This window comes from Hyperolius riggenbachi, chromosome 10 (genome assembly GCF_040937935.1).
Source record: "Hyperolius riggenbachi isolate aHypRig1 chromosome 10, aHypRig1.pri, whole genome shotgun sequence".
NCBI classification, from domain to species: Eukaryota; Metazoa; Chordata; class Amphibia; order Anura; family Hyperoliidae; genus Hyperolius; species Hyperolius riggenbachi.
The window spans coordinates 247,650,397-247,673,865 of record NC_090655.1 but is presented as its reverse complement, the minus strand read 5'-3'; the positions used below and the strand labels follow the sequence as shown (position 1 = coordinate 247,673,865).

At 43.0% G+C, this 23,469-nt stretch overlaps 1 protein-coding gene across 3 annotated transcripts; it reads right to left on the bottom strand.

Annotated features, from left to right (window-relative positions):
* Positions 1-592: 592 nt before the first annotated feature.
* Positions 593-22,521, bottom strand: LOC137535096 (zinc finger protein 665-like). Of its 3 annotated transcripts, none has more exons than XM_068256892.1 (5): positions 22,468-22,521; positions 17,654-17,732; positions 17,390-17,487; positions 15,507-15,921; positions 593-2,778 (listed from the first exon to the last, which is right to left on the bottom strand). In XM_068256892.1, the coding sequence occupies exons 2-5, from the start codon at positions 17,682-17,684 to the stop codon at positions 1,163-1,165; spliced, it is 2,160 nt and encodes a 719-aa protein (XP_068112993.1). In that variant the 5' UTR covers positions 17,685-17,732; positions 22,468-22,521; the 3' UTR covers positions 593-1,162. The 3 variants fall into 3 exon arrangements, with proteins under 3 accessions (XP_068112993.1, XP_068112992.1, XP_068112994.1); XM_068256891.1 differs by having other exon boundaries at positions 22,460-22,509; XM_068256893.1 differs by having other exon boundaries at positions 593-2,775; positions 22,460-22,509.
* Positions 22,522-23,469: the final 948 nt, after the last annotated feature.

The window sequence follows — 23,469 nt, the reverse complement described above, 5'->3', positions numbered from 1 at the left end:
GAGATGGCAGGATTAGGAAGGTGAGCAGGGATGGGAGGAGGATTTGGCTTTTGGTTGGATTGGAAGTGAAATTTTATGGTAGGCTCCTAGCAAAACAGCAATAGTTATGGCAAAGAAATTTACAGTTTTGGAACACCTTTGAAGGGATACTGTAGGGGGGGTCAGGGGAAAATGAGTTGAACTTACCCGGGGCTTCTAACGGTCCCCCGCAGACATCCTGTGTTGGCGCAGCCACTCACCGATGCTCCGGCCCCGCCTCCGGTTCACTTCTGGAATTTCAGACTTTAAAGTCTGAAAACCACTGCGCCTGCGTTGCCGTGTCCTCGATCCCGCTGATGTCATCAAGAGCGCACAGCGCAGGCCCAGTATGGTCTGTGTCTGCGCAGTACACTCCTGGTGACATCAGCGGGAGCGAGGACACGGGCGTGCATGCGCAGTGGTTTTCTGACTTTAAAGTCAGAAATTCCAGAAGTGAACTGGAGGCGGGGCCGGAGCATCGGTGAGTGGCTGCGCCAACACAGGATGTCTGCGGGGGACCATTAAAAGCCCCGGGTAAGTTCAACTCATTTTCCCCCAACCCCCCTACAGTATCCCTTTAAATACCGTAAGCTCTTGAAGAGGAATTCAATCAATTAAAATTTCTAAATCTAAAAGAAATTAGTCTGTAAAACTCCACTATAAGTTTCTTGTCGGCATCATAAGCTGTGTGAGGTGTTGTGTGTGATGGTGAGTGGTGTAGTGTTGTGTGTGATGGTGACTGGTGTAATGTTGTGTGTGTGGTGTTATGTTGTGTGTGATGTTATATCACAGCCTGTTTCTGTGCAGAACATTTCCTCCTATGAAGAGGGCTAATGCAGCTTCTCAATTGTGAATTCATGTCTGTTTATCAACAGAATTTCTCAGTAAAAAACTTTTCCCACATAAGAACATTAAAACAGTTTTGTGTAAGTTCCTTTGTTTTCTCAAAGATCATTGAACTGTTTCCACCTTCAGATCTAATAAAAACAAAAAAAAAGCCATTCTCCATTATAAAATAACTGGCATCTGCGTAGAAAACCTTTGATGGTTTTCTATTTCCCACACTCTGAATAAGAAGCAGAGCGCTCACTTGTGTGATTTCTCTGTACAAGAAACAGTCCTTTCTGCATGAGATTTTCCCAAACTATGAAGAGGAAGGAGGCTCAGCTGCGTGGGTTTTCTCATGTGTATGAAGATAATCTTTTCGACTGAAACCTTTCCCACAATGTGAACATGAAAAAGGCTGCACTCCTGTGTGAATTTTCATGTGTGCATTGAGTTTTCCTCGCTCACTGAAAGCTTTCCCACACTCTGCACATGGAAAAGGACGCTCGCCTGTGTGATTTCTCTCATGTTTACGGAGCTGCCCTCTCTCAAGAAAAGCTTTCCCACACTCTGAACAGGAAAAAGGTCGATCCTCTATGTGAATTCTTTTGTGCCGCTGAAATGCTCTTTCCTGAATAAACAACTTACCACAATCATCACAATGAAAACGAGGCTCACCTGTGTGAATTCCTTGGTGAGCAAAAAGTTGTTTTTCATCTCTGAAACACTTCCCACACTCTAAACATGGAAACGGCCGCTCACCTGTGTGAGTTCTTCTATGCACATAAAGGTGCGCTTTGTTAGCATAACGTTTCCCACACTCTGAACAGGCAAAAGGCCGCTCCCCCGTGTGACATCTCATGTGTGTTACAAGGATTTCTTTTAGCCTAAAACATTTTCCACATTCTGAACAACAAAACGGCCTATGAGTCGAATGACTTCTCTCATGTTTACGAAGATGCCCTTTTGTGCTGAAACATTTCCCACACTCTGGACAAGGATGAGGGCGTTCGCCTGTATGACCTTTCTGATGGGCAACTAAGTTGCCTTTGTGGCTGAAAGATTTCCCACACTCTGGACAAGTAAAAGTGGGCCCACCTGTGTGACTTCTCTGATGCGCAAGAAGAGTTACTTTAAGCCTAAAACTTTTCCCACACACTGAACAGGAATATGGCTGTTCCCCTGTGTGAATTCTCTGATGCCTAATAAGGTCTCCCTTGACAATAAACGATTTGGCGCATTCTTGGCAGGAATATGGTTTCTCCCCTGTGTGTAGCATAAAATGGGTTTTGAGGTTTGTTTTGTGTGGAAAACATTTGTTGCATATGGGGCAAGAAAACGGCTTCTCACCAGTGTGGACTCTCTGGTGACGGCTGAGCCCTGATCGTCCAACGAAGGTTTTCCCACAGTCAGAACAAGTATAGGGTCGCTCACCGGTGTGAATTCTCTGGTGAGTAATAAGTTTTGACTTTATGGTGAATGATTTCCCACACTCAGTGCAAGGATAGGGCCTCTCGCCGGTGTGACTTCGCTGGTGTATCTCAAGCTTTGATTTCCATTTAAATGCCTTTCCACATTCTGTGCATGAAAAAGGCCAATTGTGTGTCTTCTGGTGCACAGCCAAAGCTGCTTCAGACTTACAGATCTTGCCGCATTCAGGACAGGGAAATCTCTGATTGCCTCTATGCGTGCTGTGATGTGACGTGCTAGAAGATTGCTCCAGATAAGACGGATCTGCTGCTGTATTACCTCTGTAATATAGCGGATGGATATTAGCATGTGATTCCTCATTATTTTCCTCACCATTAGAGGTAGATGTTGGTCTATCTTTACTTCTGAGATGGAATTTTCCAATCATAAGATTTGCTCCGGAAGGAAATTGTGAGATGCCTCCAAGACGTCCCTCCGAGGGGTTCCAAAGACCAAGTTTGCCTGCTGGAGGGAAATAATATTGTTAGACACATTACTGGTTCAACTTCTGCACTTAAAAGTCAGGCATGTTAGCCTAGATGCTACCACAGTAACTGAGTTCTACCATAGAACTGGCAACACTGAATCATCTATGGTGCAAAGAGGAACAATGTACAGTACATTCACGACATAATTACTTATCAAGCAATGGAGGTGGACCTATCCTCACCTCAGCTGATTAGGAGGTTATATTATATTGAGGAATAGTGTACAGTATCATTTGTTGGTGCTATGATGTTATACTGAGGAATGGAGATAGGCCTTTCATATGGTGTACAGTATCTCCTCCTCATTTGTTGGTACTATGAAGTTATACTGAGGAATGGAGATGGACCTTTCATATGCAGTACAGTATATCCTCCTCATTTGTTGGTACTATGATGTTATACTGAGGAATGGAGATGGGCCTTTCATATGGTCTACAGTATCTCCTCCTCATTTGTTGGGACTATGATGTTATACTGAGGAATGGAGATGTACCTTTCATATGGTGTACAGTATCTCCTCCTCATTTGTTGGTGCTATGATGTTATACTGAGGAATGGAGATGGGCCTTTCATATGGTCTACAGTATCTCCTCCTCATTTGTTGGTGCTATGATGTTATACTGAGGAATGGAGATGAGCCTCTCATATGGTGTACAGTATCTCCTCCTCATTTGTTGGTACTATGATGTTATACTGAGGAATGGAGATGGGCCTTTCATATGGTGTACAGTATCTCCTCCTCATTTGTTGGTACTATGATGTTATACTGAGGAATGGAGATGGGCCTTCATATGGTGTACAGTATCTCCTCCTCATTTGTTGGTGCTATGATGTTATACTGAGGAATGGAGATGGGCCTTTCATATGATGTACAGTATCTCCTCCTCATTTGTTGGTGCTATGATGTTATACTGAGGAATGGAGATGGACCTTTCATATGCAGTACAGTATATCCTCCTCATTTGTTGGTACTATGATGTTATACTGAGGAATGGAGATGGGCCTTTCATATGGTCTACAGTATCTCCTCCTCATTTGTTGGGACTATGATGTTATACTGAGGAATGGAGATGTACCTTTCATATGGTGTACAGTATCTCCTCCTCATTTGTTGGTGCTATGATGTTATACTGAGGAATGGAGATGGGCCTTTCATATGGTCTACAGTATCTCCTCCTCATTTGTTGGTGCTATGATGTTATACTGAGGAATGGAGATGAGCCTCTCATATGGTGTACAGTATCTCCTCCTCATTTGTTGGTACTATGATGTTATACTGAGGAATGGAGATGGGCCTTTCATATGGTGTACAGTATCTCCTCCTCATGTGTTGGTACTATGATGTTATACTGAGGAATGGAGATGGGCCTTCATATGGTGTACAGTATCTCCTCCTCATTTGTTGGTGCTATGATGTTATACTGAGGAATGGAGATGGGCCTTTCATATGATGTACAGTATCTCCTCCTCATTTGTTGGTGCTATGATGTTATACTGAGGAATGGAGATGGGCCTTTCATATGGTGTACAGTATCTCCTCCTCATTTGTTGGTACTATGATGTTATACTGAGGAATGGAGATGGGCCTTCATATGGTGTACAGTATCTCCTCCTCATTTGTTGGTGCTATGATGTTATACTGAGGAATGGAGATGGGCCTTTCATATGATGTACAGTATCTCCTCCTCATTTGTTGGTGCTATGATGTTATACTGAGGAATGGAGATGGGCCTTTCATATGGTGTACAGTATCTCCTCCTCATTTGTTGGTACTATGATGTTATACTGAGGAATGGAGATGGGCCTTCATATGATGTACAGTATCTCCTCCTCATTTGTTGGTGCTATGATGTTATACTGAGGAATGGAGATGGGCCTTTCATATGGTGTACAGTATCTCCTCCTCATTTGTTGGTGCTATGATGTTATACTGAGGAATGGAGATGGGCCTTCATATGGTGTACAGTATCTCCTCCTCATTTGTTGGTGCTATGATGTTATACTGAGGAATGGAGATGGGCCTTTCATATGATGTACAGTATCTCCTCCTCATTTGTTGGTGCTATGATGTTATACTGAGGAATGGAGATGGGCCTTTCATATGGTGTACAGTATCTCCTCCTCATTTGTTGGTGCTATGATGTTATACTGAGGAATGGAGATGGGCCTTCATATGGTGTACAGTATCTCCTCCTCATTTGTTGGTGCTATGATGTTATACTGAGGAATGGAGATGGGCCTTTCATATGATGTACAGTATCTCCTCCTCATTTGTTGGTTCTATGATGTTATACTGAGGAATGGAGATGGGCCTTTCATATGATGTACAGTATCTCCTCCTCATTTGTTGGTGCTATGATGTTATACTGAGGAATGGAGATGGGCCTTTCATATGGTGTACAGTATCTCCTCCTCATTTGTTGGTACTATGATGTTATACTGAGGAATGGAGATGGGCCTTTCATATGGTGTACAGTATCTCCTCCTCATTTGTTGGTACTATGATGTTATACTGAGGAATGGAGATGGGCCTTTCATATGCTGTGCAGTATCTCCTCCTCATTTGTTGGTACTATGATGTTATGCTGAGGAATGGAGATGGGCCTTTCATATGGTGTACAGTATCTCCTGCTCATTTGTTGGTGCTATGATGTTATACTGAGGAATGGAGATAGGCCTTTCATATGGTGTACAGTATCTCCTCCTCATTTGTTGGTGCTGTGATGTTATACTGAGGAATGGAGATGGGCCTTTCATATGGTGTACAGTACCTCCTCCTCCTTTGTTGGTACTATGATGTTATACTGAGGAATGGAGATGGACCTTTCATATGGTGTACAGTATCTCCTCCTCATTTGTTGGTGCTATGATGTTATACTGAGGAGTGGAGATGGGGCTTTTGTATGGTGTACAGTATCCCCTCCTCATTTGTTGGTACTATGATGGTATACTGAGGAATGGAGATGGGCCTTTCATATGGTGTACAGTATCTCCTCCTCATTTGTTGGTACTATGATGTTATACTGAGGAATGGAGATGGACCTTTCATATGGTGTACAGTATCTCCTCCTCATTTGTTGGTGCTATGATGTTATACTGAGGAATGGAGATGGACCTTTCATATGGTGTACAGTATCTCCTCCTCATTTGTTGGCACTAGGATGTTATACTGAGGAATGGAGATGGGCCTTTCATATGGTGTACAGTATCTCCTCCTCATTTGTTGGTACTATGATGTTATACTGAGGAATGGAGATGGACCTTTCATATGGTGTACAGTATCTCCTCCTCATTTGTTGGTGCTATGATGTTATACTGAGGAATGGAGATGGGCCTTTCAAATGGTGTACAGTATCTCCTCCTCATTTGTTGGTACTATGATGTTATACTGAGGAATGGAGATGGACCTTTCATATGGTGTACAGTATCTCCTCCTCATTTGTTGGTGCTATGTTATACTGAGAAATGGAGATGGACCTTTCATATGGCGTACAGTATCTCCTCCTCATTTGTTGGTACTATGATGTTATGCTGAGGAATGGAGATGGGCCTTTCATATGGTGTACAGTATCTCCCCCTCATTTGTTGGTACTATGATGTTATACTGAGGAATGGAGATGGGCCTTTCATATGGTGTACAGTATCTCCTCCTCATTTGTTGGTGCTATGATGTTATACTGAGGAATGGAGATGGGCCTTTCATATGGTGTACAGTATCTCCTCCTCATGTGTTGGTGCTATGATGTTATGCAGAGGAATGGAGATGGGCCTTTCATATGGTGTACAGTATCTCCTCCTCATTTGTTGGTACTATGATGTTATACTGAGGAATGGAGATGGGCCTTTCATATGGTGTACAGTATCTCCTCCTCATTTGTTGGTACTATGATGTTATACTGAGGAATGGAGATGGGCCTTCATATGGTGTACAGTATCTCCTCCTCATTTGTTGGTGCTATGATGTTATACTGAGGAATGGAGATGGGCCTTTCATATGATGTACAGTATCTCCTCCTCATTTGTTGGTGCTATGATGTTATACTGAGGAATGGAGATGGGCCTTTCATATGGTGTACAGTATCTCCTCCTCATTTGTTGGTACTATGATGTTATACTGAGGAATGGAGATGGGCCTTCATATGATGTACAGTATCTCCTCCTCATTTGTTGGTGCTATGATGTTATACTGAGGAATGGAGATGGGCCTTTCATATGGTGTACAGTATCTCCTCCTCATTTGTTGGTGCTATGATGTTATACTGAGGAATGGAGATGGGCCTTCATATGGTGTACAGTATCTCCTCCTCATTTGTTGGTGCTATGATGTTATACTGAGGAATGGAGATGGGCCTTTCATATGATGTACAGTATCTCCTCCTCATTTGTTGGTGCTATGATGTTATACTGAGGAATGGAGATGGGCCTTTCATATGGTGTACAGTATCTCCTCCTCATTTGTTGGTGCTATGATGTTATACTGAGGAATGGAGATGGGCCTTCATATGGTGTACAGTATCTCCTCCTCATTTGTTGGTGCTATGATGTTATACTGAGGAATGGAGATGGGCCTTTCATATGATGTACAGTATCTCCTCCTCATTTGTTGGTGCTATGATGTTATACTGAGGAATGGAGATGGGCCTTTCATATGATGTACAGTATCTCCTCCTCATTTGTTGGTGCTATGATGTTATACTGAGGAATGGAGATGGGCCTTTCATATGGTGTACAGTATCTCCTCCTCATTTGTTGGTACTATGATGTTATACTGAGGAATGGAGATGGGCCTTTCATATGGTGTACAGTATCTCCTCCTCATTTGTTGGTACTATGATGTTATACTGAGGAATGGAGATGGGCCTTTCATATGCTGTGCAGTATCTCCTCCTCATTTGTTGGTACTATGATGTTATGCTGAGGAATGGAGATGGGCCTTTCATATGGTGTACAGTATCTCCTGCTCATTTGTTGGTGCTATGATGTTATACTGAGGAATGGAGATAGGCCTTTCATATGGTGTACAGTATCTCCTCCTCATTTGTTGGTGCTGTGATGTTATACTGAGGAATGGAGATGGGCCTTTCATATGGTGTACAGTACCTCCTCCTCCTTTGTTGGTACTATGATGTTATACTGAGGAATGGAGATGGACCTTTCATATGGTGTACAGTATCTCCTCCTCATTTGTTGGTGCTATGATGTTATACTGAGGAGTGGAGATGGGGCTTTTGTATGGTGTACAGTATCCCCTCCTCATTTGTTGGTACTATGATGGTATACTGAGGAATGGAGATGGGCCTTTCATATGGTGTACAGTATCTCCTCCTCATTTGTTGGTACTATGATGTTATACTGAGGAATGGAGATGGACCTTTCATATGGTGTACAGTATCTCCTCCTCATTTGTTGGTGCTATGATGTTATACTGAGGAATGGAGATGGACCTTTCATATGGTGTACAGTATCTCCTCCTCATTTGTTGGCACTAGGATGTTATACTGAGGAATGGAGATGGGCCTTTCATATGGTGTACAGTATCTCCTCCTCATTTGTTGGTACTATGATGTTATACTGAGGAATGGAGATGGACCTTTCATATGGTGTACAGTATCTCCTCCTCATTTGTTGGTGCTATGATGTTATACTGAGGAATGGAGATGGGCCTTTCAAATGGTGTACAGTATCTCCTCCTCATTTGTTGGTACTATGATGTTATACTGAGGAATGGAGATGGACCTTTCATATGGTGTACAGTATCTCCTCCTCATTTGTTGGTGCTATGATGTTATACTGAGGAATGGAGATGGGCCTTTCATATGGTGTACAGTATCTCCTCCTCATGTGTTGGTGCTATGATGTTATGCAGAGGAATGGAGATGGGCCTTTCATATGGTGTACAGTATCTCCTCCTCATTTGTTGGTGCTATGATGTTATACTGAGGAATGGAGATGGACCTTTCATATGGTGTACAGTATCTCCTCCTCATTTGTTGGTGCTATGTTATACTGAGAAATGGAGATGGACCTTTCATATGGTGTACAGTATCTCCTCCTCATTTGTTGGTACTATGATGTTATACTGAGGAATGGAGGTGGACCTTTCATATGGTGTACAGTATCTCCTCCTCATTTGTTGGTACTATGATGTTATGCTGAGGAATGGAGATGGGCCTTTCATATGGTGTACAGTATCTCCTCCTCATTTGTTGGTGCTATGTTATACTGAGAAATGGAGATGGACCTTTCATATGGTGTACAGTATCTCCTCCTCATTTGTTGGTGCTATGTTATACTGAGAAATGGAGATGGACCTTTCATATGGTGTACAGTATCTCCTCCTCATTTGTTGGTGCTATGATGTTATACTGAGGAATGGAGGTGGACCTTTCATATGGTGTACAGTATCTCCTCCTCATTTGTTGGTACTATGATGTTATGCTGAGGAATGGAGATGGGCCTTTCATATGGTGTACAGTATCTCCTCCTCATTTGTTGGTACTATGATGTTATACTGAGGAATGGAGATGGGCCATTCATATGGTGTACAGTATCTCCTCCCATTTGTTGGTGCTATGATGTTATACTGAGGAATGGAGATGGGCCTTTCATATGGTGCACAGTATCTCCTCCTCATTTGTTGGTGCTATGATGTTATACTGAGGAATGGGGATGGGCCTTTCATATGGTGTACAGTATCTCCTCCTCATTTGTTGGTGCTATGATGTTATACTGAGGAATGGAGATGGGCCTTTCATATGGTGTACAGTATCTCCCCCTCATTTGTTGGTACTATGATGTTATACTGAGGAATGGAGATGGACCTTTCATATGGTGTACAGTATCTCCTCCTCATTTGTTGGTACTATGATGTTATACTGAGGAATAGAGATGGGCCTTTCATATGGTGTACAGTATCTCCTCCTCATTTGTTGGTGCTATGATGTTATACTGAGGAATGGGGATGGGCCTTTCATATGGTGTACAGTATCTCCTCCTCATTTGTTGGTGCTATGATGTTATACTGAGGAATGGGGATGGGCCTTTCATATGGTGTACAGTATCTCCTCCTCATTTGTTGGTGCTATGATGTTATACTGAGGAATAGAGATGGGCCTTTCATATGGTGTACAGTATCTCCCCCTCATTTGTTGGTACTATGATGTTATACTGAGGAATGGAGATGGGCCTTTCATATGGTGTACAGTATCTCCCCCTCATTTGTTGGTACTATGATGTTATACTGAGGAATGGAGATGGACCTTTCATATGGTGTACAGTATCTCCTCCTCATTTGTTGGTACTATGATGTTATACTGAGGAATAGAGATGGGCCTTTCATATGGTGTACAGTATCTCCTCCTCATTTGTTGGTGCTATGATGTTATACTGAGGAATGGGGATGGGCCTTTCATATGGTGTACAGTATCTCCTCCTCATTTGTTGGTGCTATGATGTTATACTGAGGAATGGGGATGGGCCTTTCATATGGTGTACAGTATCTCCTCCTCATTTGTTGGTGCTATGATGTTATACTGAGGAATAGAGATGGGCCTTTCATATGGTGTACAGTATCTCCCCCTCATTTGTTGGTACTATGATGTTATACTGAGGAATGGAGATGGGCCTTTCATATGGTGTACAGTATCTCCCCCTCATTTGTTGGTACTATGATGTTATACTGAGGAATGGAGATGGACCTTTCATATGGTGTACAGTATCTCCTCCTCATTTGTTGGTACTATGATGTTATACTGAGGAATAGAGATGGGCCTTTCATATGGTGTACAGTATCTCCTCCTCATTTGTTGGTGCTATGATGTTATACTGAGGAATGGGGATGGGCCTTTCATATGGTGTACAGTATCTCCTCCTCATTTGTTGGTGCTATGATGTTATACTGAGGAATGGGGATGGGCCTTTCATATGGTGTACAGTATCTCCTCCTCATTTGTTGGTGCTATGATGTTATACTGAGGAATAGAGATGGGCCTTTCATATGGTGTACAGTATCTCCTCCTCATTTGTTGGTACTATGATGTTATACTGAGGAATGGAGATGGACCTTTCATATGGTGCACAGTATCTCCTCCTCATTTGTTGGTGCTATGATGTTATACTGAGGAATGGGGATGGGCCTTTCATATGGTGTACAGTATCTCCTCCTCATTTGTTGGTGCTATGATGTTATACTGAGGAATGGAGATGGGCCTTTCATATGGTGTACAGTATCTCCCCCTCATTTGTTGGTACTATGATGTTATACTGAGGAATGGAGATGGACCTTTCATATGGTGTACAGTATCTCCTCCTCATTTGTTGGTACTATGATGTTATACTGAGGAATGGAGATGGGCCTTTCATATGGTGTACAGTATCTCCCCCTCATTTGTTGGTACTATGATGTTATACTGAGGAATGGAGATGGACCTTTCATATGGTGTACAATATCTCCTCCTCATTTGTTGGTACTATGATGTTATACTGAGGAATAGAGATGGGCCTTTCATATGGTGTACAGTATCTCCTCCTCATTTGTTGGTACTATGATGTTATACTGAGGAATGGAGATGGACCTTTCATATGGTGTACAGTATCTCCTCCTCATTTGTTGGTGCTATGATGTTATACTGAGGAATGGAGATGGACCTTTCATATGGTGTACAGTATCTCCTCCTCATTTGTTGGTGCTATGATGTTATACTGAGGAATGGAGATGGACCTTTCATATGGTGTACAGTATCTCCTCCTCATTTGTTGGCACTAGGATGTTATACTGAGGAATGGAGATGGGCCTTTCATATGGTGTACAGTATCTCCTCCTCATTTGTTGGTACTATGATGTTATACTGAGGAATGGAGATGGACCTTTCATATGGTGTACAGTATCTCCTCCTCATTTGTTGGTGCTATGATGTTATACTGAGGAATGGAGATGGGCCTTTCAAATGGTGTACAGTATCTCCTCCTCATTTGTTGGTACTATGATGTTATACTGAGGAATGGAGATGGACCTTTCATATGGTGTACAGTATCTCCTCCTCATTTGTTGGTGCTATGATGTTATACTGAGGAATGGAGATGGGCCTTTCATATGGTGTACAGTATCTCCTCCTCATGTGTTGGTGCTATGATGTTATGCAGAGGAATGGAGATGGGCCTTTCATATGGTGTACAGTATCTCCTCCTCATTTGTTGGTGCTATGATGTTATACTGAGGAATGGAGATGGACCTTTCATATGGTGTACAGTATCTCCTCCTCATTTGTTGGTGCTATGTTATACTGAGAAATGGAGATGGACCTTTCATATGGTGTACAGTATCTCCTCCTCATTTGTTGGTACTATGATGTTATACTGAGGAATGGAGGTGGACCTTTCATATGGTGTACAGTATCTCCTCCTCATTTGTTGGTACTATGATGTTATGCTGAGGAATGGAGATGGGCCTTTCATATGGTGTACAGTATCTCCTCCTCATTTGTTGGTGCTATGTTATACTGAGAAATGGAGATGGACCTTTCATATGGTGTACAGTATCTCCTCCTCATTTGTTGGTGCTATGTTATACTGAGAAATGGAGATGGACCTTTCATATGGTGTACAGTATCTCCTCCTCATTTGTTGGTGCTATGATGTTATACTGAGGAATGGAGGTGGACCTTTCATATGGTGTACAGTATCTCCTCCTCATTTGTTGGTACTATGATGTTATGCTGAGGAATGGAGATGGGCCTTTCATATGGTGTACAGTATCTCCTCCTCATTTGTTGGTACTATGATGTTATACTGAGGAATGGAGATGGGCCATTCATATGGTGTACAGTATCTCCTCCCATTTGTTGGTGCTATGATGTTATACTGAGGAATGGAGATGGGCCTTTCATATGGTGCACAGTATCTCCTCCTCATTTGTTGGTGCTATGATGTTATACTGAGGAATGGGGATGGGCCTTTCATATGGTGTACAGTATCTCCTCCTCATTTGTTGGTGCTATGATGTTATACTGAGGAATGGAGATGGGCCTTTCATATGGTGTACAGTATCTCCCCCTCATTTGTTGGTACTATGATGTTATACTGAGGAATGGAGATGGACCTTTCATATGGTGTACAGTATCTCCTCCTCATTTGTTGGTACTATGATGTTATACTGAGGAATAGAGATGGGCCTTTCATATGGTGTACAGTATCTCCTCCTCATTTGTTGGTGCTATGATGTTATACTGAGGAATGGGGATGGGCCTTTCATATGGTGTACAGTATCTCCTCCTCATTTGTTGGTGCTATGATGTTATACTGAGGAATGGGGATGGGCCTTTCATATGGTGTACAGTATCTCCTCCTCATTTGTTGGTGCTATGATGTTATACTGAGGAATAGAGATGGGCCTTTCATATGGTGTACAGTATCTCCCCCTCATTTGTTGGTACTATGATGTTATACTGAGGAATGGAGATGGGCCTTTCATATGGTGTACAGTATCTCCCCCTCATTTGTTGGTACTATGATGTTATACTGAGGAATGGAGATGGACCTTTCATATGGTGTACAGTATCTCCTCCTCATTTGTTGGTACTATGATGTTATACTGAGGAATAGAGATGGGCCTTTCATATGGTGTACAGTATCTCCTCCTCATTTGTTGGTGCTATGATGTTATACTGAGGAATGGGGATGGGCCTTTCATATGGTGTACAGTATCTCCTCCTCATTTGTTGGTGCTATGATGTTATACTGAGGAATGGGGATGGGCCTTTCATATGGTGTACAGTATCTCCTCCTCATTTGTTGGTGCTATGATGTTATACTGAGGAATAGAGATGGGCCTTTCATATGGTGTACAGTATCTCCCCCTCATTTGTTGGTACTATGATGTTATACTGAGGAATGGAGATGGGCCTTTCATATGGTGTACAGTATCTCCCCCTCATTTGTTGGTACTATGATGTTATACTGAGGAATGGAGATGGACCTTTCATATGGTGTACAGTATCTCCTCCTCATTTGTTGGTACTATGATGTTATACTGAGGAATAGAGATGGGCCTTTCATATGGTGTACAGTATCTCCTCCTCATTTGTTGGTGCTATGATGTTATACTGAGGAATGGGGATGGGCCTTTCATATGGTGTACAGTATCTCCTCCTCATTTGTTGGTGCTATGATGTTATACTGAGGAATGGGGATGGGCCTTTCATATGGTGTACAGTATCTCCTCCTCATTTGTTGGTGCTATGATGTTATACTGAGGAATAGAGATGGGCCTTTCATATGGTGTACAGTATCTCCTCCTCATTTGTTGGTACTATGATGTTATACTGAGGAATGGAGATGGACCTTTCATATGGTGCACAGTATCTCCTCCTCATTTGTTGGTGCTATGATGTTATACTGAGGAATGGGGATGGGCCTTTCATATGGTGTACAGTATCTCCTCCTCATTTGTTGGTGCTATGATGTTATACTGAGGAATGGAGATGGGCCTTTCATATGGTGTACAGTATCTCCCCCTCATTTGTTGGTACTATGATGTTATACTGAGGAATGGAGATGGACCTTTCATATGGTGTACAGTATCTCCTCCTCATTTGTTGGTACTATGATGTTATACTGAGGAATGGAGATGGGCCTTTCATATGGTGTACAGTATCTCCCCCTCATTTGTTGGTACTATGATGTTATACTGAGGAATGGAGATGGACCTTTCATATGGTGTACAATATCTCCTCCTCATTTGTTGGTACTATGATGTTATACTGAGGAATAGAGATGGGCCTTTCATATGGTGTACAGTATCTCCTCCTCATTTGTTGGTACTATGATGTTATACTGAGGAATGGAGATGGACCTTTCATATGGTGTACAGTATCTCCTCCTCATTTGTTGGTGCTATGATGTTATACTGAGGAATGGAGATGGACCTTTCATATGGTGTACAGTATCTCCTCCTCATTTGTTGGTACTATGATGTTATACTGCGGAATGGAGATGTGCCTTTCATATGGTGTACAATATCTCCTCCTCATTTGTTGCTACTATGATGTTATACTGAGGAATGGAGATGGACCTTTCATATGGTGTACAGTATGTCCTCCTCATTTGTTGGTGCTATGATGTTATACTGAGGAATGGAGATGGGCCTTTCATATGGTGTACAGTATCTCCTCCTCATGTGTTGGTGCTATGATGTTATGCAGAGGAATGGAGATGGGCCTTTCATATGGCCAATGCGCTGCATGATGCTCTCTATCTTCCAGACACTTCTGAATTTGGGTTGTGATGGAGGAAGTGTTTGGAAGATGGAGTGTAGCCTGAGTTGCAGAGACCCTGGAGTGCCAGAGGAATATGGGTACTGGTCACACCTCTTCCATACTATAACATGGTCAGTGCACAAGCAAAGCTAAGTCTTTGAATTGCGCTGTCCCCGAGCTTTTGGTTAAAGAGGAGTGTGAATTTCTGCATGCCAGCTATTGCTTCAAAGCTTCATCCTTGGGCAAGCATCTTGGCCCCTACAGGTGTCACATGCTCCACAGCACTCCTCGCTTCCCCCACAGGTGAGCATGTCATCTCCCTACAATTTTACTACATTTGCAGTATCACTTTAACTTCTGGTCATTTCTATAAGATTTCATCCCCATAGGTTTAATGCGTTATTAACTGCAGAAGCGGAATGTAAGCAAAGACATGAACATGTTTAATAATTACCTTTGCTGATACTCGCAGGACCTTGTTTTCGACCCTTTTTACTTTTCCTCGTAACTCCACCCTTCTTTGTAGATTTCCGATTACCCCTCACATAAACGCCCTTCGTTTCCTTTTGCATTATTCCCGTTTCATCCACCACGACGGACTGCTGATCCCCCATCATATATGCCTCCTCTTCATCTTCTTCTTTAATTTTCCTCATTATTATACCCTCCTCCATAGACTGTTGTTCATCCCTCATATATGACTCATCTTCTTCTTCCTCTTTAATTATCACTTTCAATTCATGTTCCTCTATAGACTGCTGATTATCCCTCATATACGCTTCATCATCTTCTTCCTCCTTGATTGTCCTCATCATGGCACCCTCTTCATCAGATTGCTGATTGTATGTCTCTTCTTCTTTCAGTTTTACCTTAACAATCATATCAACATTTTTAAGATGTGAACTCTATTAAAAGTCAAACTGAAGCCAGCTAAAAAAAAAAATAGTTAGATATTCTCCTATGTAGAAGGAAGGCTTTGGATCCTACCGGGAAGGACCTCTCTCTGTGCCTTCAGCCCCGCTGCCCCCCCCCCCTCCAAAGTTATTAGACCTTCTGGTCAAATAAGCCTTTGGGGAGGCCTTGGAAGGCTTCAGAAGCACTTGTGTACCCAAGTGCTTCGAGTAGGTCCATATTGTGCACATGTGAGTGCATGCTCCTGCATACAGAGCCTTTCGAGGACTTCCGGAGGTCGAGATTTGAACGGGGGAAATCGGGAGAACGAGGACACGGAGTGAGGACTGGCATAGCTCTATTTGATTCAGAACCTTCCCTCCACATAAGCGAGTATCTAACATTTTTTCCAGCTTCGCTTCACATTTGCTTGAAACAAACAACACCCAGAAGAGTATAAGATACTGGGGAAAAAAACACAAAGACAACGGGAGCCCAAATGGTGCCGTACGTTACAGGTGAATGAATATGTGAGAAGGTATTTGACAAATGAATACTCACAAAGGTGAGTTGCACAAAGGGGGCAACCGACCACTTCAGGCAGGTGAAGTGACTTAAACCTAACTCCACTCAAGTATACCAGCAGTCCTGGAGGCGGTCGCTCTCTAGAAAAAACTCCAGCACTCTCACCTATGCGAGGTGGCGGAAGTCCACCTTAGGTTTGGTGTATGAGACTCCCCTCACTATAGAGCACATGTGTAGAACTCCAGGCCTGGAGGGCCAGATCCATGCCAGTGTTTAGGATGGACTGAGAAAGAAAGGAATGTGTTCTACCCGATGGACCACACCTTGCCTGATTCAGACCCATCAATTCATTTGAGCTGTATCAAAAATGTGTGAGGATCTTGGCCCTCGTAGGACCAGTTTGACATACTTGCTATAGAGCGAGGGAAGTATAGGCAGCAAGGAGGGTGAAGTGGCGTCCAGTGGATATAAAAACACTAAAAATAAAAGGATGAGGCAGCTTACCTCATAGAGTAGACGACAAATCACTTACAATAAAATAATTTATTAGAAATAAGTACAGGCAACACGTTTTGTGGGATCTTGCCCACTTCCTCAGGCCAAATAAAGCGCCACTGTATATGAAAAGCCGCATATGGGGCGCCTCTATGCAGCTTTTCATATACAGCGGCACTTTATTTGACCTGAGGAAGTGGGCAAGATCCTATGAAACGAGTTGCCTGTGCTTATTGTTTCTAATAAATTATTGTATCGTAAGTGATTTGTCGTCTGTGAGGTAACCCACCTCATCCTTTTATTTTTAGTGTTTTTAGAGTGTTTTATATCCACTGGGCGCCTCTTCACCCTCCTTGAACACCCAGAAGAAAACAGTCTTAAACCTCTGGAGCTGTAATTAAACTACAGACCCTCAGCTTCACTTACCCGATAATGGTGGGGGATGGTGGGATCTTCCTGTGTAAAACTCCGGGAGTAAAGAGGACCTGTCCGTCTCTCTGGTGGGTTTCTGTTACTGGATCTACCTGTAGGAAGCAGAAACACAAACTAAACAAGCAGGAGTTGATTCACAAATACTCACTGTGCACTGACAGCCTATGTAAGGATTAGTGGTCATTACATAAAGTACAGTACAGAAAAAGCATGACTTGCATTATGTCTGCAAAATTTACATAGCTGCTCTCCTCTTACCTACTGATGTGAGGGGCAGCTGATTTTCCATCGTAATGTCCTTGTAGAGGCTCTTAGGTCGTCTTCAATATTTCCAATCCTGCATAGAGAAATAGACAGTGACATCCTCACACCTTACAGGAACCGGACATACCTGATGATAATCACCACCCAGACACACCCCTTCCTGTCCCATAATTCCAAGCACCACACACCTCCCCCCATCATCACTTGAAAGATCTTGTTAACGGCTCCTATAATGTTCTTTTGAATTCTCAGGGAATGAAGTGAAGTAACTGTGATGGGGAATGGGACGTGAAGACATCTTTCTTGGGCGGCGGAGAATATTACGGAATAGGATGCTCAGGTTGTCATCTGAACAACCACCAATAGCATTCCAGGGTATTTCCTTCACACTGCCCCCTTACACTTGGCGGTATGACACTTCCAGATCACTCTCTTCCTGTCTTTTCCTAAACTACCTCCTTGGCAGAGATATGTGCAATGGGGGAAACGCACTTATTGGAAGAGGTGCCCTAGGATGTAGTACTAAGGGAGGAGAGTTTATCTTCTTATAAAAGACACATCAGTTTTGAAAACACCTTTATACACAATGTGTTTCGCTGGACACAGCCAGCTTCATCAGGTGAAATCTTTGTAATAGCTGTGCTTAGTCCACAAAAATGAAATAAACCAATCAAAAAATAGTTACTTGTGCTGTTTCAATAAAGCAGTCCCCATATTTTTAAAGTCATATATACATATCTGATTGTGACTGTATATATAATGTGAACACAGGAATCTTTTTTTATATACTAAATAACATCTATGCTGCAAGAATAAAGCCTGATGTGTAGCTGTGTCACTAATATAGATGGTCAATGAGATGGAAATAATTCTGCGTAGATGCTGGTTTATGCAAATTTATGCACTCCCTTTGCTCATGCAATCAAATAATTTGATGTGTTGTTAAAATTTGGTTTTGTGACTCTGAATTAAAGGGTACCTGAGACAGATGAAAACAGAAGTTTTATACATACCTGGGGCTTCCTCCAGCCCCCTTCAGGCTAATCAGTCCCTCGCTGTCCTCCTCTGCCACCTGCATCTTCTGCTATGAGTCCCGGTAATTCATCCATTAAGCACAGTCCGCCCGCGTGCCGCTCCCACAGCCAGGAACATTCTGCACCTGCATAATAGTGCTGCCCAGGTGTAGTACGCTCCCAGCGGCAGAGTGTGTGCATGCGCACTACTCCAGACTGAATCAAGTGCCTGGACTCATAGCAGAAGATCCAGGTGGCGGAGGAGGACAGTGACAGACTGATTAGCCTGAAGGGGGCTGGAGAAAGCCCCAGGTATCTATAAAACTTTAATTTCATCTGTCTCAGGTTTACTTTGTTACACAGTAGTATAGGGCTGCACGATTTTCCGGTTTTAAACCGAAACCGCGGTTCCTGAGAAGACTATCTGGGGATCGTCAGTATCCGTCGGTTTTCGGTTTAGTGCCCGTGCTTGGCCGCATGGTCTGCCTACCGCTACGCGCTGAGGGGAGACGCCGTAGTGCATATTCCGCCTACCGCTGCCGTCATACCATCGCTATCCAGTGATTGGTGAAGCTGTGTGTGCCGCTCCGGACTGGACTCGAACAGCCCCCCCGGCTCATTAGCAATCATGAATATGCACTGCTTCTGTCAGTGGATCCGCCCCCCGCTGCCCGGCTCATAAGAGTCCCGTACGCCGCACATTAGTAGTACCGCACGCACATTGTTAAGCCGAGGGGTCATCATAGAGGGCTTCAGACTTTATAAATGTGCATTGCCTGAAATGCAATGCGAATGCACAGCAAAATTTTCTGACACAGAGCCCGCCATAGCTAGGCTCCTGACCCTGCCCCCCGCTAAAGCTTGTTTTGAAAAAAAAAATCGTGAATAAATCGAAATCTCAATTTCTAACAGAAAAATCACAATTTCGATTTTTACCCAAAATCGTGCAGCCTTACAGTAGTACTATACTCTACATATGCACGCCCCACAGAGCTGCAGGGAATCCACTGAGAATGCTGTGCACATTGAACACAGAGGTGTTGTCTATCACCCATAAACCTGGTTCAGATTGTACATGAAGAATGTGTAATAGAGGAAGAATCCCCTCATTCCCCTTCAGAGTACATCACTCTGACGGTCCATTCACACTTTAGCGGAAATCGCGTAATTCTCGCTCAAGGAAAACTGCTAGCGGATTTTAAAAACCGCTAGCACATGTAACACTATGGCAGTGTTCTCACTGCCGCATTTGCGGGTAGCGTTAACCGCAAACGTGTTACATACAGCGGTTTGCCAGCGATTCCAGAGCAATCATGATTAGCATGTATAGAACCGCTGATCGTGATCACCCCCAAACTGCTACAGTGTCCAGTGATTTTTCTGCGTTAATCGCCAGCGTTTTGGCGGTTTTACGTGTGAATAGAGCCTTACATGTACCCACAGTTACATTGCTTAGGGCCAGATAGATGTTTTTTTCCTGTATGTACCTTCTACAAGTACTCTTACCAAGGATTAGTTTTAGCCTATGACTAAAAGTATTAGAGGCAGAAGATCCGCCGAACATCCAGGTAACTGCTATTGTTTAAAAGGTAATAAATATGGCAGCCTCCATATCCCTCCCACTTCAGTTGACTTTAAAAATTCCTGTTGGCAGTTAATCGATGCATTTCATGTTACATACTTTCAATCAACAATTAACAGATTGTGATCGGTTTCATTCTGAAATCGATTCACAATCTGTTTGCAGTAAAGGCAGCCATACGATCCCTCTCTGATCAGATTAGATCAGAGAGGGATCTATCTGTTGGTCGGTCTGATGGCAAATCGACCAGTGTATGGCTACCTTTAGATTCCACTGTTATTTTTATTTTTTTTTGTACAATGGACAATCTTTAGCTTAATCAAATGGTTAGTAGAGTATGGATTTTTCCTCACTCAGTTTCATCCTCAATTGTCTACATCAAGCATGTCGATCTTCATGTGCCCCCAACAAGAATGCAAGCTGTTGTAGGACCCCTTAAAGGACAACTGAAGCAAAAGGGATATGGAGGCTGCCATATTTATTTCCTTTTAAAGCGGACCCAAACCAAACATTTTTTTAATTAAAAATATTTAGTTGCACCACTCTGACACATACAAAGATAAATAAACACTCCTTCGAACCTATGATAATTTCAGTGCATGCTTTTCACCCTTCTCTTTTCATAGCTAGGGTTATACTGGGGGCAGCCATTAGCAATTCCTCCATTGCCAGACACCATCTACTACACCAGTTTGCCGGAAAAATCCCAGCAATTTGAAAGGAAGGGAGGGGTTCCTCCAATAAATGTAAAATATTTTATATTTGTCATCAGGCAGCTGAAAAAAGGCTGCTATTTATTATTATAATTTAGAAAATAGATTTTATTTCTGAAATCTTGTATTTTTAGTTTGGGTCCACTTTAAGCAGTACCAGTTGCCTGGCTGTCCTGCAGATCCTTTGCCTCCAATACTAGCCCAAGACACTGAACAAGCATGCAGCATATTATGTGTTCCTGACATTATTGTCAGATCTGACAAGATTAGCTGCATGCTTGTTGCTGGTGTGATTCAGACACTACTGCAGCTAAATAGATCTGCGGGGCTGCCAGGCAACTGGTATAATTTAAAAGGAAATAAATGTGTCAGCCTCCATATACTTCTCACTTCAGTTGTCCTTTAAAATATGTAGCACAGGGTCTAAAGGTGCCTGCTAATGGTGAATTTTTTAGTGAACAATCATATTTTGGATTACATCATTTATATTGAAAGAAAAGATCATACTTAACTAATTCACAATATTAAAATGATTATATTTAAACCAGTTATAGCAATGAAAAAAAATAAATCATTTCTGTTGGACACTAGATCAGATAACTATCCCAGAGCTCCTTGCACTCTGCAAGAGGGGAGGGGGTGGGTGCAGAATTGGCAACGGGGAGGGAGGGGGGCGGAGCAGTGCTTTTCAGCGCTGCTAGATTTGGGCGCAGCCAGCGCCGCCATAGACTGTAATGGGAATCAGTCTATAGCGGCGCTCAGCGAGTGACGTCGGCGCTGTCAGAAGACGGAGCTGAAGTTGCTTAAAAACCACAATAATTTGGCCTCCAGCAATCGCTGGAAGCCGAATTATTTCATTCCCCCACTATCCATGGTGGCCTGGAGGGGGAATAGTAATTAATACGGCCCAGACTTGTGCAGAAGCAGGATCAGCTATATACCGCTGTATCCTGCGCCCAAGTCTACCGGCGCCAATTTAAAATGTAATCGTCATTGGCGGGCTACTAATTAAGTTTGCAGCTAAAGGATTTCATAAACAACCGTTCAGAACCGATTTAGACCATCAGCTCCTCTGTTTTCATATCTGATCAGAGATATGATAGTTCACTAAAAAGTGTACAGTTAATTGGGCACCTTTATGCTGATCTCTGCATGGATCAAAAATATATACCGACCAGGAGGTTCAAATTATCCAGTTCAAAAACAGGCAGCCAACATACATGCCTGGGTGACTGTATCATGTGTGCTTATGCGTCTGTATGTGTGTAATACTCCTCATAGGTTGGCCTGTGGTGAAATATGCCCTTTGATGCGTATGGCTGGCTTAATGATACCGATCAGTCACCATCACTATAGATCGCTGTATGTCTGCAGCCAGACGGCACTGGGGTACCTAGTAGCTGCTGCTGACGGCTACACATAGTGAGAAGGGGGGTTACCGGGCCTAAAACTAACATAAGTAACAATAAATATAACAAACACCACATAATACCTTATTACCTCCTCTGTTTCCAGTGCCAACAATGTCGGCTTATTACTTCCGGTGTGTTTGCCCCGCCTCATCTTTGTGTATAGATCGCCACACGGTGCTCTCTGCAACTTCCGCAACAGCACCACACTGTGGTCAGTAGTGGTACTGCTCTGCCGCTGAGAAAAAGGGTGACGAGAGATGAAACGCACACTTTGACGATTTGATGCAAATTTCCCTGAAGTTTGCAAAATATTATTGTGCCCGCCTACCACACAAAACACAGACACAGGCAGACACACAACAGTTTTCAGCTAGGTGCACATATAGCATAGCGTAAAAATGCTGCATTTTCCGCAGGTGCGTCTGCATTTTTCAAGCATTTTGTGTGCGCTAGTACGTGTTTGCGGTTTGCCAATAGAAAACGCCATAATGTAAGTTACGGCTATAGTGGCGCTCAGTCAATAATTTGGGTACAGTCAAAAGACAGAGCCCAAATTATGATAAAAACAGCGTAATTCAGAATTACGTTTTAGGCAGCCTAAAACGTAATTCTGAATTACGCTGTTTTTATCATAATTTGGGCTCTGTCTTTTGACTGTACCCAAATTATTGACTGAGCGCCACTATAGCCGTAACTTACATTATGGCGTTTTCTATTGGCAAACCGCAAACACGTTTCCACTTGTGCGGTGCGAATCGCCGCGGTAAAAATTCGCATGTGGATGCGGGTCTATGCGAATTCACATGAAAATTTGCATGGATGACGATGTATGCGAATTTAACCATGGCAGTGCTGGTGTGCTTTTCCATTGTTTCTATGCGAATTTTCATGCGAATTCGGTATGCGATAATAGGATAGCCAGAATGCGGAGTCCCGGCCACGTGGGGCTTCACACTCTGAGCTATACCAGCCCGCATGGTCCATGGTATGAGGGGGCTCTGGAGGAGAAGGGCGGCCAACCTCCCTCTCTCCCCCAGAGCCCTTGTCCAATCCATGGATAAGGGGCTCTTCCCCACCTCCGGTGCCCCAG

What these genes read in the sequence shown, in the direction of transcription:
- LOC137535096 (XM_068256892.1), bottom strand. Translation starts at nt 17,684, where the DNA reads ATGGAAAATCAGCTGCCCCTCACATCAGTAG. An exon ending in GCTGCCCCTCACATCAGTAG is followed by an intron (nt 17,488 to 17,653) that starts GTAAGAGGAGAG and finishes TGCTTCCTACAG; the next exon opens with GTAGATCCAGTAACAGAAAC. An exon ending in TCCTGCGAGTATCAGCAAAG is followed by an intron (nt 2,779 to 15,506) that starts GTAATTATTAAA and finishes ATTTCCCTCCAG; the next exon opens with CAGGCAAACTTGGTCTTTGG.